Source organism: Phyllopteryx taeniolatus, chromosome 8 (assembly GCF_024500385.1).
Source record: "Phyllopteryx taeniolatus isolate TA_2022b chromosome 8, UOR_Ptae_1.2, whole genome shotgun sequence".
NCBI lineage: Eukaryota > Metazoa > Chordata > Actinopteri > Syngnathiformes > Syngnathidae > Phyllopteryx > Phyllopteryx taeniolatus.
In genome coordinates this window covers 25,555,456-25,568,965 of record NC_084509.1, presented here as the reverse complement: position 1 = coordinate 25,568,965, position 13,510 = coordinate 25,555,456, and the positions used below count along the sequence as shown (strand labels likewise).

Genomic DNA, 13,510 nt, shown 5'->3' with positions numbered 1-13,510 from the left:
GTGGAAAACGTATGTGAACCCCTTGGCTAATGATTTCTCCCAAAGGTAATCAGAGTCAGGAGTCACCAGTTTTTAGTTTTCTGTTTTAAGAAGCATCGCCTGTTATAAACTATCCCTTGTACAAAAAAGCTCTCTGTATACATGCCATTAAGAACTGTTAACTTGCATGAAGCTGGAAAGGATCACAACGTGTCTCTAAAAGCCTTGATGTTCATCAGTCCACAGTAGTAATTTATACCGTGGGAGGAAAAAGTATGTGAACCCTTTGGAATTCCTTACATTTCCTTAAACTATTACCACATGAGCAATTATATGGGTTCATATTTTTATAGAGCATATCATGTGAACATTCACTGAACAGGAAGCAAAAAGGTAAGTGAATCATTGGATTTAGTAACTGGTTGACACTCCTTTGGCAGGATTAAACTCAATCAAACGTTTCCTGTAGTTGGAGATCACACGTGCACAACAATCAGGATGAATTTCGGACCATTCCTTTTTCCGAACATTTTGCAGTTCAGCAAGATTCCTGGTATGTTTAGTGTGAATAGCTCTTTTGAGGTCATGACACAGCATCTCAATCTGGTTGAGGTCAGGATTTTGACTGGGCCACTCCAGAATATGTATTTTCTTCTTCTGAAGCTATTCTGTTGTTGTTTTGCTTCTGTGTTTTGGATCATTTTCCTATTGCAACACCCATCCTCTTTTGAGCTTCAACTGTTGAACAGATGGCCTCAAGTTCCTCTGAAAAATATCTTGATAAACTTGTGAAATCAGTTTTCTTTTGATGATAGCAGGCTGTCCAGGCCCTGAGGTAGTTAATCAGGCCCATACCATGATGCTTCCTCCACTATGCTTCACAGTGGTGATAAGGTTTTGATGTTGGTGTGCTGTCCCATTTTTCCTTCATCTGTCGACACAATATTCTGCCAGTAGTGCTGTTGACCATCCAAGTGCTCTTAGCGAACTTCGCACATACAGCAAGGTTTTTTTTTTTAGACATCAACTGCTTTCTCCTTGGTGTTTTCCCATCCCATGAACCCCGTTCGTTTAATCTTTTACGCATGGTAGATTTGTCAACAAAGATGTTGACGTGTTTCAGCGATTTCTGTAAGTCTTCAGCTGACACACTGGGGTTGTTTTTTTTGTTGTTGTTTTTTTTTACTCATTGAGCATTCTGTGCTGCGGTCTTGCAGTCATCATTACAGGACGACTGTTCTTTGGCAGAGAAGCAACAGTGCTTAACTTTCTCCATTGATGGACAATTTGTCTAACTGTAGATGATGCACATCAAAACTTTTAGAGACACTTTTGTAACCTTTTCCAGCTTTATACATGTCAATAATTCTTAATTGTAGATCTTTTGAGAGCTGTTTTGAGCGAGGCATAGTACACATCAGGCATTACCAGAGCAGCTTTAAAACACACCTCCAATCTTGTATCATTGATTGGACTCCAGATTGGCTCACACCTGACTCTGATTATCTCTTAGAGAATCTGTAGCCTTGACGTTTACTTACTTTGTGTCCTTTATTTTGCACTTGCGGTGCCCTCCAAAAATTTCAATGGTGTCGACCTGAAGTGCAAAACCCTCTTTTAGATACGGCGGTCTCCACTACTTTTACATCTGTTATAAATTGTGCAGCAATCTTAGTAGCTTACGCGCCCAGCATCAGAACTGACTGTTTTGTACAGTGAACATGCAATTTACTGTAGTGCCCGCGATTTGAGATCTTCGTAAATCAGGTTCTTACTGCCACAATCTTAGCGGATTACAACCCCAATTCCAATGAATTGGGACGTTGTGTTAAACATTGATAAATACAGAATACAATGATTTGCAAATCATTTCAACCTATATTTAATTGAATACAATACAAAGACAAGATATTTAATGTTCAAACTGATAAACTTTATTGCTTTTAGCAAATAATCATTAGCTTAGAATTTTCCAAAAAAGCAAATGTTTACCACTGTGTCACATCACCTTTTCTTTTAACAACATTCAATAAACGTTTGGCAACTGAGGATACTAATTGTTGAAGCTCTGTAGGTGGAATTCTTTCCCATTCTTGCTCGATGTACAGCTTCAGGGGTCTCCGTTGTCGTATTTTATGCTTCATAATGCGCCACACATTTTCAATGGGTGACAGGTCTGGACTGCAGGCAGGCCAGTCTAGTACCTGCACTCTTTTACTGCGAAGCCACGCTGTTGTAACACGTGCAGAATGTGGTTTGGCATTGTCTTGCTGAAATAAGCAGGGGTGTCCATGAAAAAGACGTTGCTTGGATGTCAGCACATGTTTCTCCAAAACCTGTATGTATCTTTCAGCATTAATGGTGCCTTCACAGATGTGTAAGTTACCCAGGCCATTGGCACTAACACAGCCCCATACCATCACAGAGGCTGGCTTTTGAACTTTGCGTCCATAACAGTCCGGCTGGTTCTCTTCCTCTTTGGCCCGGAGGACACGACATCCACAATTTCCAAAAACAATTTGAAATGTGGACTCGTCAGACCACAGAGCACTTTACCGCTTTGCATCAGTCTATCTTAGATGAGCTCGGGCCCAGAGAAGCCGCCGGCGTTTCTGGGTATTGTTGATAAATGGCTTTTGCTTTGCATAGTAGAGTTTCAAGTTGCACTTACGGATGTAGCGCCGAGCTGTATTTACTGACATTGATTTTCTGAAGTGTTCCTGAGCCCGTGTGGTGATATCCTTCACACATTGATGTCGGTTTTTGATGATACCTCTGAACCTTTTGATGATATTATGGACCGTAGATGATGAAATCCCTAAATTCCTTGCAATTGTACGTTGAGGAACATTGTCCTTAAACTGTTGGACTAGTTTCTCATGGTAAAGGCCTGGAAAAGCATTTCAAATGAAGAATGTCTGGTGAAGTCAATGGGTCGCAGCCTTCATGCAGTTGTTGGAAGTAAGGGTTATGCCACCAAATATTAAATGTTATTCACTTTGTTAATTTTTTCATGTCTGTTCCAATACTTTTGATTACTTGAAAAGTGGGTGGCTTCAAACAAAAGGTGCTGTGTCCCGAGTTGTTTAGCACATCTAGATGTAAACACCATGAAATAAAAGCTGGAATTCTGAACTTTGGGCTCATATTCATCTTTTGATTTGAAACCAAAATGTCTTCAGTATACAACAAAAGCAAAGGAATTGGCCTTGCCCTTCCAATACATTTGGAGGGGACTTTATGTTACAAGACTCACAAGAAATGTGTCTTCTGTCGTTGGAGCCACTATCGCATGACAACAAACAGCCACTATGACAAAATATACATTTAGGACATTTAGGAGTATGGAGTGTCAGTGAACAATGGAAATGTGGCGATGCAGATATAATGGCAATTGTGCAAAATATGCAAAGTCCTCAAGCAATTTAGAGCAATTTAAAGTGACTAATAGTGCAATGATCTGTTACAGTGACAATTGTGCAAATGATGCAGAGTTCTCAAACACATAAGTGGACATTCTTAACAACAGTATACGCACAATAGTGCAGCATGATAATACAGTGAGTGTACAAAAAATGTACAAGATTCCTGACAGAGATGTGCAAAATTGGTAGCATGTCACAATGGAATTGTAAGTCAAGCGTTTAAGAAGTTAATGGCAAGAGGGGAGAAGCTGTTGGAGTGTCTGCTGGTTTTAGTTTGGATTGTTTGATAGCGCCTTCCTGAGGGAAGGAGATGGAGTAGGTGGTGTGGGGGTTGGGGGGGGGGGGGGGGGGGGTCTAATAGGATTGTGCATGCCCTTGTCTTAGTTCTGGTAGGGTGCAAGTCCTCAAGAGTGGGTAGTTGGGTACGGATAATTTTTTCTGAAGTCTTGACTGTCCGTTGCAGTCTGATTTTGTCCTTCTCAATTTTTCGTTGAAGCATGTTCCGCCACCTTTTGAGACAAACAAAAATGACAAAAACAAAGACAATACTAGAGCGCACGTCACCGAGGCGACCACCCGTGTAGGCGCCATCTTCAATCACACAATGTAACTGAGAGACAAGTTGGTAGGCTGCCTTGCTCGCACATTCCTTTTCAGGTCTGCCCATAATTTTTTATTAGGATTGCGATCAGATCTTTGTGATCGCCACTCCAAAACATTGACTTCATTTTCCTTAAGACACTTTGTAACCAATTTGGCCCAAGCTTTTATTTTCTGGCAGATTTTTTTTTTTTTTTAGATGTTCCTTCAGTATTTCTACATGTTCTTTCCACATGATACCATCTATTTTGTGAAGTGCACCAGTCCCTCCTTTAGCACACAGCCCCACAACATGATACTAAACGTGACGATGGTCATGGCACAATTGTTTTTTTTCAGACCACAGGACATGTTTCCAAAAATGAAGGTCTTTGTCTCTGTGTGCATCTGCAAACTGTAATCTGGCTTTTTTAGGTTTCTTTTGGAGTAATGTCTTCTTCCTGGTAAGTGGCCTTTCAGCCCATGTTGGTGCAGTACTCATTTCACTATGGATCATGACACTCTTACCACCTTCAGTCAGCATCTTCACAAGGTCTTTGGCTTTTGTTCTTGGGTTGATATGGATCAAAGCACATTCATCTCTGCTACACCGAACCCATCTCCTACCTGAACGGTATGATGGCTGAACACTCCCATGGTATTTATACTTGTGTATAATTGTTTGAACAGATGAACGTGGCAACTTCAGGCATCTGGAAATTGCACCCAAGGATGACCCAGACTTGTGCAAATCCGCAATTCTCTTCCTGTTGTCTTGGCTGAGTTCTTTTGACTTTCCCATGATTTTACACAAAGGAGCATTGTGTTTTCATGTGTGCCTTTTAAATACATCCACAGGTATGTGTCTAATCAACTCAAATGTTGTCAATAAAGCTATTGGAAGCTTTCAATGACATGACATCATCTGGGTTTTCCCAGGTTGTTTAAAGGTGTAGTAATTGTACTCTATGTAAACTTAAACTTTGAAGAAAGTAATGAAAAATGGTCTAAAAAATTATTCTATCATCGTTCTGCATTTAGAAAATAGAAGAAAAAAATCATAATGAGGAAAAAAACAAAAGCAAAATGTGTCTTTCTATATAGTGTATGTAAATGTTTGGTTTCCACTGTAGGTTCTAACTCTGCTCTATACTCTGTCCATCAATTGACTTCAATGAAATTTTGTCTCATAGAAATTTAACAGGCGGCACGGTGGACGACTGGTTAGAGCGTCAGCCTCACAGTTCTGAGGACCCGGGTTCAATCCCCGGCCCCGCCTGTGTGGAGTTTGCATGTTCTCCCCGTGCCTGCGTGGGTTTTCTCCGGGCACTCCGGTTTCCTCCCACATCCCAAAAACATGCATTAATTGGAGACTCTAAATTGCCCGTAGGCATGACTGTGAGTGCGAATGGTTGTTTGTTTCGATGTGCCCTGCGATTGGCTGGCAACCAGTTCAGGGTGTACCCCGCCTCCTGCCCGATGACAGCTGGGATAGGCTCCAGCACCCCCGCGACCCTAGTGAGGAGAAGCCGCTCAGAAAATGGATGGATGGATAGAAATTTAACAAATATTATCCCAAAGAAATGCGCTACCTAATCACCATGCCCAAACAAATAAAAAGTTAAATACTGTAGAACGCTGACAGCTGAAGCTCATCCAAGGTAACACTGGGAAGAGGTGGGGGGACCTCTTGAAAAGGCCATCGGGAAGGCGACTTGTACCCATGGTATATAACCAGGGGTGCACATAACAATTTTGGTATGGTTCTCCAAGGAGCACCAGAGGTTGTTGATTGGTGCTCATTTTTTTATGACCCACCGACCTCATTGGATGAACTTAAAGACTTAGTTTGTGACCGTGCAATCAGCTGATTTGGCACAGTTCTCTAGGGCAGCGGTCCAGTCTTTTTTGCACTACGGGTCGGTTTCACAAAGATATATTTTGACAGGCCATCGTAGCCACTGTGCAGCGAGACCAAGATGCTAGTGAAGCCTGCTGCCTCATCAGTGGACCCTCCGTGTTCAGCCACGGTCGTTGCTCCACAAGTGGTGCCGTTTGTGAGGAAGTTTCTCGTCCAGCACACACTCGCGGCCGAGCTCAACTGAACTGAGAAAGGAACGAATCAGATTAAATAGCTCTCACAAAATAAACATGACATGGAAAACGTTTCTGGTCGGAACTTGTACAAAATGGAATGTACAATAATTGGTACTTTCAAAAGAAATTTATGGCACTCAAAATGAGTCACAATAAAGGATTTATTTGGGTACATTGAGTAGTCGCAAGTGAAACCACTGAATAGTGACTAATTCCTCGTGAAACCACTCATTACACTCAAATTAATTCACAATAAAGGATTTAGTTGGCTACACTGAACAGTGAATAGCTGCTCGTGAACCACCGCTTTAACAATAGAAAATTATGCCTCACCAAATGTACAAACGTGAGATAGAAGTACTTTGTCTTTTTTTGGACATCCAAAGGATCTGAAGAGGTGTTGCGTCTCAACTATAAAGAGTAGCTGCTGATGCCAACAAAGGCAGGGTTTGATGTACAGAAATAGAACTTGTTTGTGTTTTGATCAGTTTAAGTGCAGAAACATCGTTCACTGGTGTCACTACTAACTCCGCTAACTAATGCAATATTGGAAAACACTGTAGCTAGTTTTCATGTCACATAAATTATGCAGGAATCTCTTGATGTTTTAGTCCCATCGAGTTGGCACATTTCATTTGCTTCACTACATAGTATTTATGACATCAACTTTTTGTCAGCAAAATGCTAAGTAATTCACCAATGATAATGGGTAAGACCAGGAGTCAAGACAAAACAGAAGCAACTCATTTGTGTTCAAATTACTGTTCATTTGAATTTCCGTTTCCAGCCACTCCTGTTCCAAACAATACCACCACTACGAATACAGTTTTACCCACACCCAGCCCTCATACAGCCGCACTGTAACAACCAGCTAGTACTTCTCCGAGAGAAAACTAATTACCCAATGACAAGACATTATTTCTCCGAGGGGGGCCAATCAGACTCCAGCAGGGGCCATGGCTCGAATGGCCTCTCCCCTCCCTTCACTAATGAAAATGACACAAAACTACTCGCTCCCCCCAAAAATAAATAAATAAAAAGAAAATGCAAAACGCTTGGAATGCAAATGCAAAGTGACACACTTAAATCTGGTGCGCTTTGAATATTTTCAGTGCACATGCGCACCTCCGCAACCTGAATACACAGTGGGTACGGAAAGAATTCAGACCCCCTGAAATTTTCACTCTTTTTTTTATATTGCAGCCATTTGCTAAAATCATTGAAGTTATTTTTTTCCTCATTAATGTACACACAGCAGCCCATATTGACATAAAAAAAACTGAATTGTTGAAATATTGGCAGATTTAAGAAAAACTGAAATATCACAAAGCCATAAGTATTCAGACCCTTTGCTCAGTATTTAGTAGAAGCACCCATTTGAGCTAATGCAGCCATGAGTCTTTTTGGGAATGATGCAAGTTTTTCACACCTGGATTTCAGGATCGTCTGCCATTCCTCCTCTCCAGTTCTGTCAGTTTGGATGGTGAACGTTGGTGGACAGCCATTTTCAGGTATTTCCAGAGATGCTCAATTGGGTTTAAGTCAGGGCTCTGGCTGGGCGATTGAAAAACAGTCATGGAGTTGTTCTGAAGCCACTCCTTCGGTATTTTAGCTGTGTGCTTAGGGTCATTGTCTTGTTGAAAGGTGAACCTTCGGCCCAGTCTGAGGTTCTGAGCATTCTTGAGAAGGTTTTCGTCCAGGATATCCCTATACTTGGCCACATTCATCTTTTATTCGATTGCAACCAGTCTCCCTGTCCCTGCAGCTGAAAAACACCCCCACATCATGATGCTGCCACCATTATGCCTCACCTTTGGGACTGGATTGGACAGGTGATGCCTGGTTTTCTCCACACGTGCCACTTACAATTAAGGCCAACCATTTCTATCTTGGTCTCATCAGACCAGAGAATCTTATTTCTCACCATCTTGGAGTCCTTCAGGTGTTTTTTTTTAGCCAACTCCATGCGGCCATGATCTCCAACTGTCACTGGAGCGTTTCACATCCGAGTGTTAAGCGGCTGGGATGAGAATCTGTACCTCCAAATCTGAGACCGTGGTCCTCAGTCGGAAAAAGGTGGCGTGCCCTCTCCAGGTCGGGGATGAGATCCTGCCCCAAGTGGAGGAGTTCAAGTATCTTGGGGTCTTGTTCATGAGTGAGGGAAGAATGGAACGGGAGAGGACGACAGGCATGACTTTGTATCGGTCCATTGTGGTGAAGAAGGTGCTAATCCGAAAGGCGAAGCTCTCGATTTACCGGTCGATCTACATTCCTACCCTCACCTATAGTCACGAGCTGTGGGTCGTGACCAAAAGAACAAGATCGCGGATACACGCGGCCGAAATGAGTTTCCTCCGCAGGGTGTCCGGGCTCTCCCTTAGAGATAGGGTGAGGAGCTCGGTCATCCGGGAGGATCTCAGAGTAGAGCCGCTGCTCCTCCACATCGAGAGGAGCCAGATGAGGTGGCTGGGGCATCTGATTCAGATGCCTCCCGGACGCCTCCCTGGTGAGGTGTTCCGGGCATGTCCCACCGGGAGGAGACACCTGGGATAACCCAGGACACGCTGGAGAAACTACGTCCTTCGGCTGGCCTGAAAACGCCTCGGGATCACCCGGAAGAGATGGATGAAGTGGCTGGGGAGTGGGAAATCTGGGCGTCCCTGCTAAAGCTACTGCCCCCGCGACCCGACCTCGGATAAGCGTTAGAAAATGAATGGATGGATGATTATTTGCTCAAAACAATAAGGTTTATCAGTTTGAACATTAAATATCTTGTCTTTGTAGTGTATTCAATTAAATATAGGTTGAACCATTGGCTGGCAACCAGTTCAGGGTGCACCCCACCTCCTGCCCGATGATAGCTGGGATAGGCTCCAGCACGCCCGCGAACCCAGTGAGGAGAAGCGGCTCAGAAAATGGATGGATGGATGATTTGCAAATCATTGTATTCTGTTTTTATTTATGTTTAACGCAACGTCCCAGTATGGGGTACCGAACCCCCTGATACGGGCTGTTCGGTCCCTGTACGACCGGAGTCAGAGTTTGGTCCGCATATCCGGCAGTAAGTCGGACTCGTTCCCGGTGAGGGTTGGACTCCGCCAAGGCTGCCCTTTGTCGCCGATTCTGTTCATAACTTTTATGGACAGAATTTCTACGCGCAGCCGAGGCGTAGAGGGGGTCCGGTTTGGTGGCCTCAGTATTCCATCTCTGCTTTTTGCAGATGATGTGGTTCTGTTGGCTTCATCAAGCCGTGACCTCCAACTCTCATTGGAGCAGTTCGCAGCCGAGTGTGAAGCGGCTGGGATGAGAATCAGCACCTCCAAATCTGAGACCATGGTCCTCAGTCGGGAAAGGGTGGCATGCCATCTCCAGGTCGGGGATGAGATCCTGCCCCAAGTGGAGGAATTCAAGTATCTTGGGGTCTTGTTCACGAGTGAGGGAAGAATGCAACGGGAGATCGACAGGCGGATCGGTGCAGCGTCTGCAGTGATGCGGACTTTGTATCGGTCCGTTGTGGTAAAGAAAGAGCTAAGCCGAAAGGCGAAGCTCTCAATTTACCGGTCGATCTTCGTTCCTACCCTCACCTATGGTCATGAGCTGTGGGTCGTGTCCGAAAGAACAAGATCCCGGATACAAGCGGCCGAAATGAGTTTCCTCCGCAGGGTGTCCGGGCTCTCCCTTAGAGATAGGGTGAGAAGCTCGGTCATCCGGGAGGATCTCAGAGTAGAGCCGCTGCTCCTCCGCATTGAGAGGAGCCAGATGAGGTGGCTGGGGCATCTGATTCGGATGCCTCCCGGACGCCTCCCTGGTGAGGTGTTCCGGGCATGTCCCACCAGGAGGAGACCCCGGGGACGACCCAGGACACGCTGGAGAGACTACGTCCTTCGGCTGGCCTGGGAACGCCTCGGGATCCCCCCGGAAGAGCTGGATGAAGTGGCTGGGGGGAGGGAAGTCTGGGCGTCCCTGCTGAAGCTACTGCCCCCGCGACCCGACCCGGATAAGCGGTAGAGAATGGATGGATGGATGGCAACGTCCCAACTTCATTGGAATTGGGGTTGTACTTCATGCTTGTGTTACTTTTGGTAGGGTTTTATGTTTGACCTTTTATAATACAGGCCTACCATCATATACACATTATGAATGGTATTTGGACCTGAACAACGCTTTAACCAAAAATGCAAATGCATATCGAGACACTTCATCACCTGAACATTTTCCAATCAACAACTAAATGATTAATACTTAATAATTATATGTGTCAAGACTTGTAGACTTTCATTAAATCTTTTGTGTAGCCATATATTGTTGTTGTTGTCAATCAAACACTTGATTGTAGCCTCCATCAGGTGAGGCGGATTTGGGTCCCATTTGTCCTTAACTGCATATTGATCAGGCAAATCCTGGGTGCCACTCTTGTACATACCGGACAGTAAGCTTTGCTACATATCTTTGCTTGGCATCAGCTGGCACAAAGTTACATACTGCGATAAATTGCCCTGAAAACTAGGTGATGATGCGTCTTTCTCAGCCATTATCATAGGAATGGTTCTTGGTTTCTGCCAACCAATTGCATGCACAAAATTACACACAATCACACTTGTCTTCTGCAAACTATCCCATTTGTTGACTTTACAAAAGACTCATAGACTGTGAACAGGACATGGTTTTGGAATAAAACATACTTTCTGAAGGCATGAACACCACCTCATTCAATATTTAAGTTCATTCAATACTTCGCTTAAGACAATACACCGTGTGTGCTCTCAAGGCAGGGTGAGAATGGCCTCCAGCTCTTTGGCGGAAATCTTGCACACGACAGATGCCACATCACGTTCCGAAGCTGGAAGTTTTGCATGCGCAACCTTAGTTTTTTCCTTAAACCACTGAAGACAAAGGGACTAACATTTGGTTTCTCTAAAAACACTCTACTCCAGCATTGAGGCAACCGTAATGATGGCCCAAATGCACTTGACAGATCATTTTATCCTTGTGAACGAGTTGAGCATTCCAGGACAGATGCTCTATGGTGAGCTGCCACAAGGCCACAGACCACAAAGATGTTCTTGTAAGTTTTTGTTACCGGGACTGCGTCGAGTCACATCTCCAGTTAAGTATCATAGCACAGGATACTGTAGCTTGAGGAGGTGGCAAAAGACATTTAATGGAGGGTTCTGCAAAATTGTGCCTGTCCTGTCCGCTGTTATCAACAACTACAAGACACTAAGAATAAATAGCCGCTATTCTCATTTTAGCTTTTTGATAAGACTCTCTGATTACATGATTGGCCTGTTGTGAACCAACATTGTTGAAAAGCATTGTCGTCCTAATTTAATATGGCAGGCGATTTGAATATGTTAGTGTACATTTGTCACAATCCAAGAAGCCGTTAGTTTTCTGTCAAAAATCATGGGTGTGGCTTGTCTGTAACTTGATTCAAATGTATTAATTTAGTTCAAACGAAATTCAAAATGAAATGAAAGCAGCGAAGAAACAGAATTATCCGAAATGTTGGACTGTTTCAGTTATTAATAAAACGCACGGGGATGTTTTCTATGCACAGTTTTGGGAATGTTCTCACATTCAAATGTTTAAGATGAATAAATAAGGAGTTGTTGCCTTCAAGTTGTTGCAATCTTCCCACACATTTGAATTGGCTTCTAATTTGGGCCTTGAAAGGCCATCATCCCAAACTCTCCTCCTTTCAGCCAACTCTTTCATAACTATCCGATATGCGTTTATCATATCAACCCTCCTCTGGCACCAGCCTTGTTGTTATTCCAACGGCGACAACAAAAATTTACGGAGAGGCTGCATTCAGCCACTATGGCCCGCACCTTTGGTATAGCCTGCCAGAGGGCATCATGAGCGCAGAGTCTGTTGATGCTTTTAAAAGGAGGCTCACTTACACTATTTGGTTTGGCTTTTAACAGATTTCGTATTTACAGTATTTTATTTTATTCATTACTTATTCATTTATCCATTCATTACTTTTGTTATCGTTATCCTATTTTATCGTATTTCGGACTGTCTTTCAGTTTTTTTTTAAAATTCTGTCCTATTGTCTTTTAGTCCTCTTAACCTTTTAAGTTTAAATCCAGTTTCTCCTCATGGGAGCCTCCACGCGAGGAGGTGTTTTCGGTCTACCCGCGGGGATGTCCTTCTGCCTTGCCATGTACTGTATGTACACTATTAAACAATGTGTGCTGTGTGCGTGTGTATGTTCCGGTTTGCATGTTTGCGTTTAAATGTGCGTTGGGAAGGGTGGGTATACTTCTTGTATTGTATTTTTTTTTTTTCAGTTTTAATTTCTGTAAAGCACTTTGCGTTGCATTTTAATGTATGAAAAGTGCTATAGAAATACATTTACGATTTTGATTTGCTTGTGTACTTTGGATTAAAGGAATGATCTTAAACATCACATCATGATCCCAATTTCATAAATCAATGAATGAATGCAATGTTTCCAGTACCTAAAGTAGCAATGCAAACTCAAACCATAAGATTCCTACCACAATGTTCCGTAGTTTGTATGAAGCTCATCTCCTGAAAATCTATCTTTACATCACAAGTCTCGGCGTCAAATCACATCTTGATTGTTATATTTAAAATTCATTGTGAAGCAAAATAAAAAATCTGTCAGTGTCCAAATACTGGCCCCAACTATCTGTCTATTTTTTTTGATGAGGGGCAAGACTTAATGGTGCAATTAACATTTCATGGCCTATTCAAAATCATTACTTTGTTTGCTGACAGCTGTTTCTTGTCTTCATGTAGGTCCAGGACATGGTTTTCAGCCAGGACAGTCGTTGGGTCGCAATCAGCACCCTTCGCGGTACTACCCATGTATTTCCGATTAACCCCTACGGCGGTGCACCCTGTTGCCGCACGCATATGTCTCCACGGGTTGTCAACCGGATGTCACGCTTCCAGAAGAGTGCTGGCCTGGAGGAAATTGAGCAGGAGCTAAACAGAGTGACTATGTCTGGAGGTTTAGGTGGAGGGAGCATTGGAGGAGGTGCCTCTGTCCTAAGCGGAGGAGGAGCCATCGGGGGTCGCTGTAGCCCCATACCTGGTCTTTCCAGTAGCCCATCAGGGTCTCCACATCATGGTGAGAAGCTTGGGGCGGATGGAGGGATGATGGGGGTTGGGAATGTGAGTATGTGTGTGTGGTTGTGGAGTGCGGGGAGTCGAGGGGATGGTCAATACTATGGTGGCTTTGGGGGTGGGACGGGGTTGGTAATTATATTCTAGGTCTGATAAATGTCAAATAATTATTATGCTTTGAAATGTGTCATTTTTTAATCCTTGATTTTATCTTTAGTGCAGGTCAAGTATGAGCCCTCAATTAGCACGTCACTACTTTTCTTCGGGGTTTCTGAAAAAAGTTTTACGATTTTTAATTTTGAGTCTAACAATGCTATTACACTTCG

General features: G+C 43.4%; 1 protein-coding gene across 8 annotated transcripts in view; it reads left to right on the top strand.

Moving 5' to 3' along the window:
* bcas3 (BCAS3 microtubule associated cell migration factor) overlaps nt 1-13,510 on the top strand; it is a 403,546-nt gene that overhangs the window by 91,359 nt on the left and 298,677 nt on the right. For all 8 annotated transcript variants that reach the window (XM_061781698.1, XM_061781697.1, XM_061781693.1 and 5 more), the window contains one exon: nt 12,855-13,188. In XM_061781698.1, the coding sequence (XP_061637682.1) occupies nt 12,855-13,188 (334 nt within the window). The remainder of the gene's footprint in view (nt 1-12,854; nt 13,189-13,510) is intronic.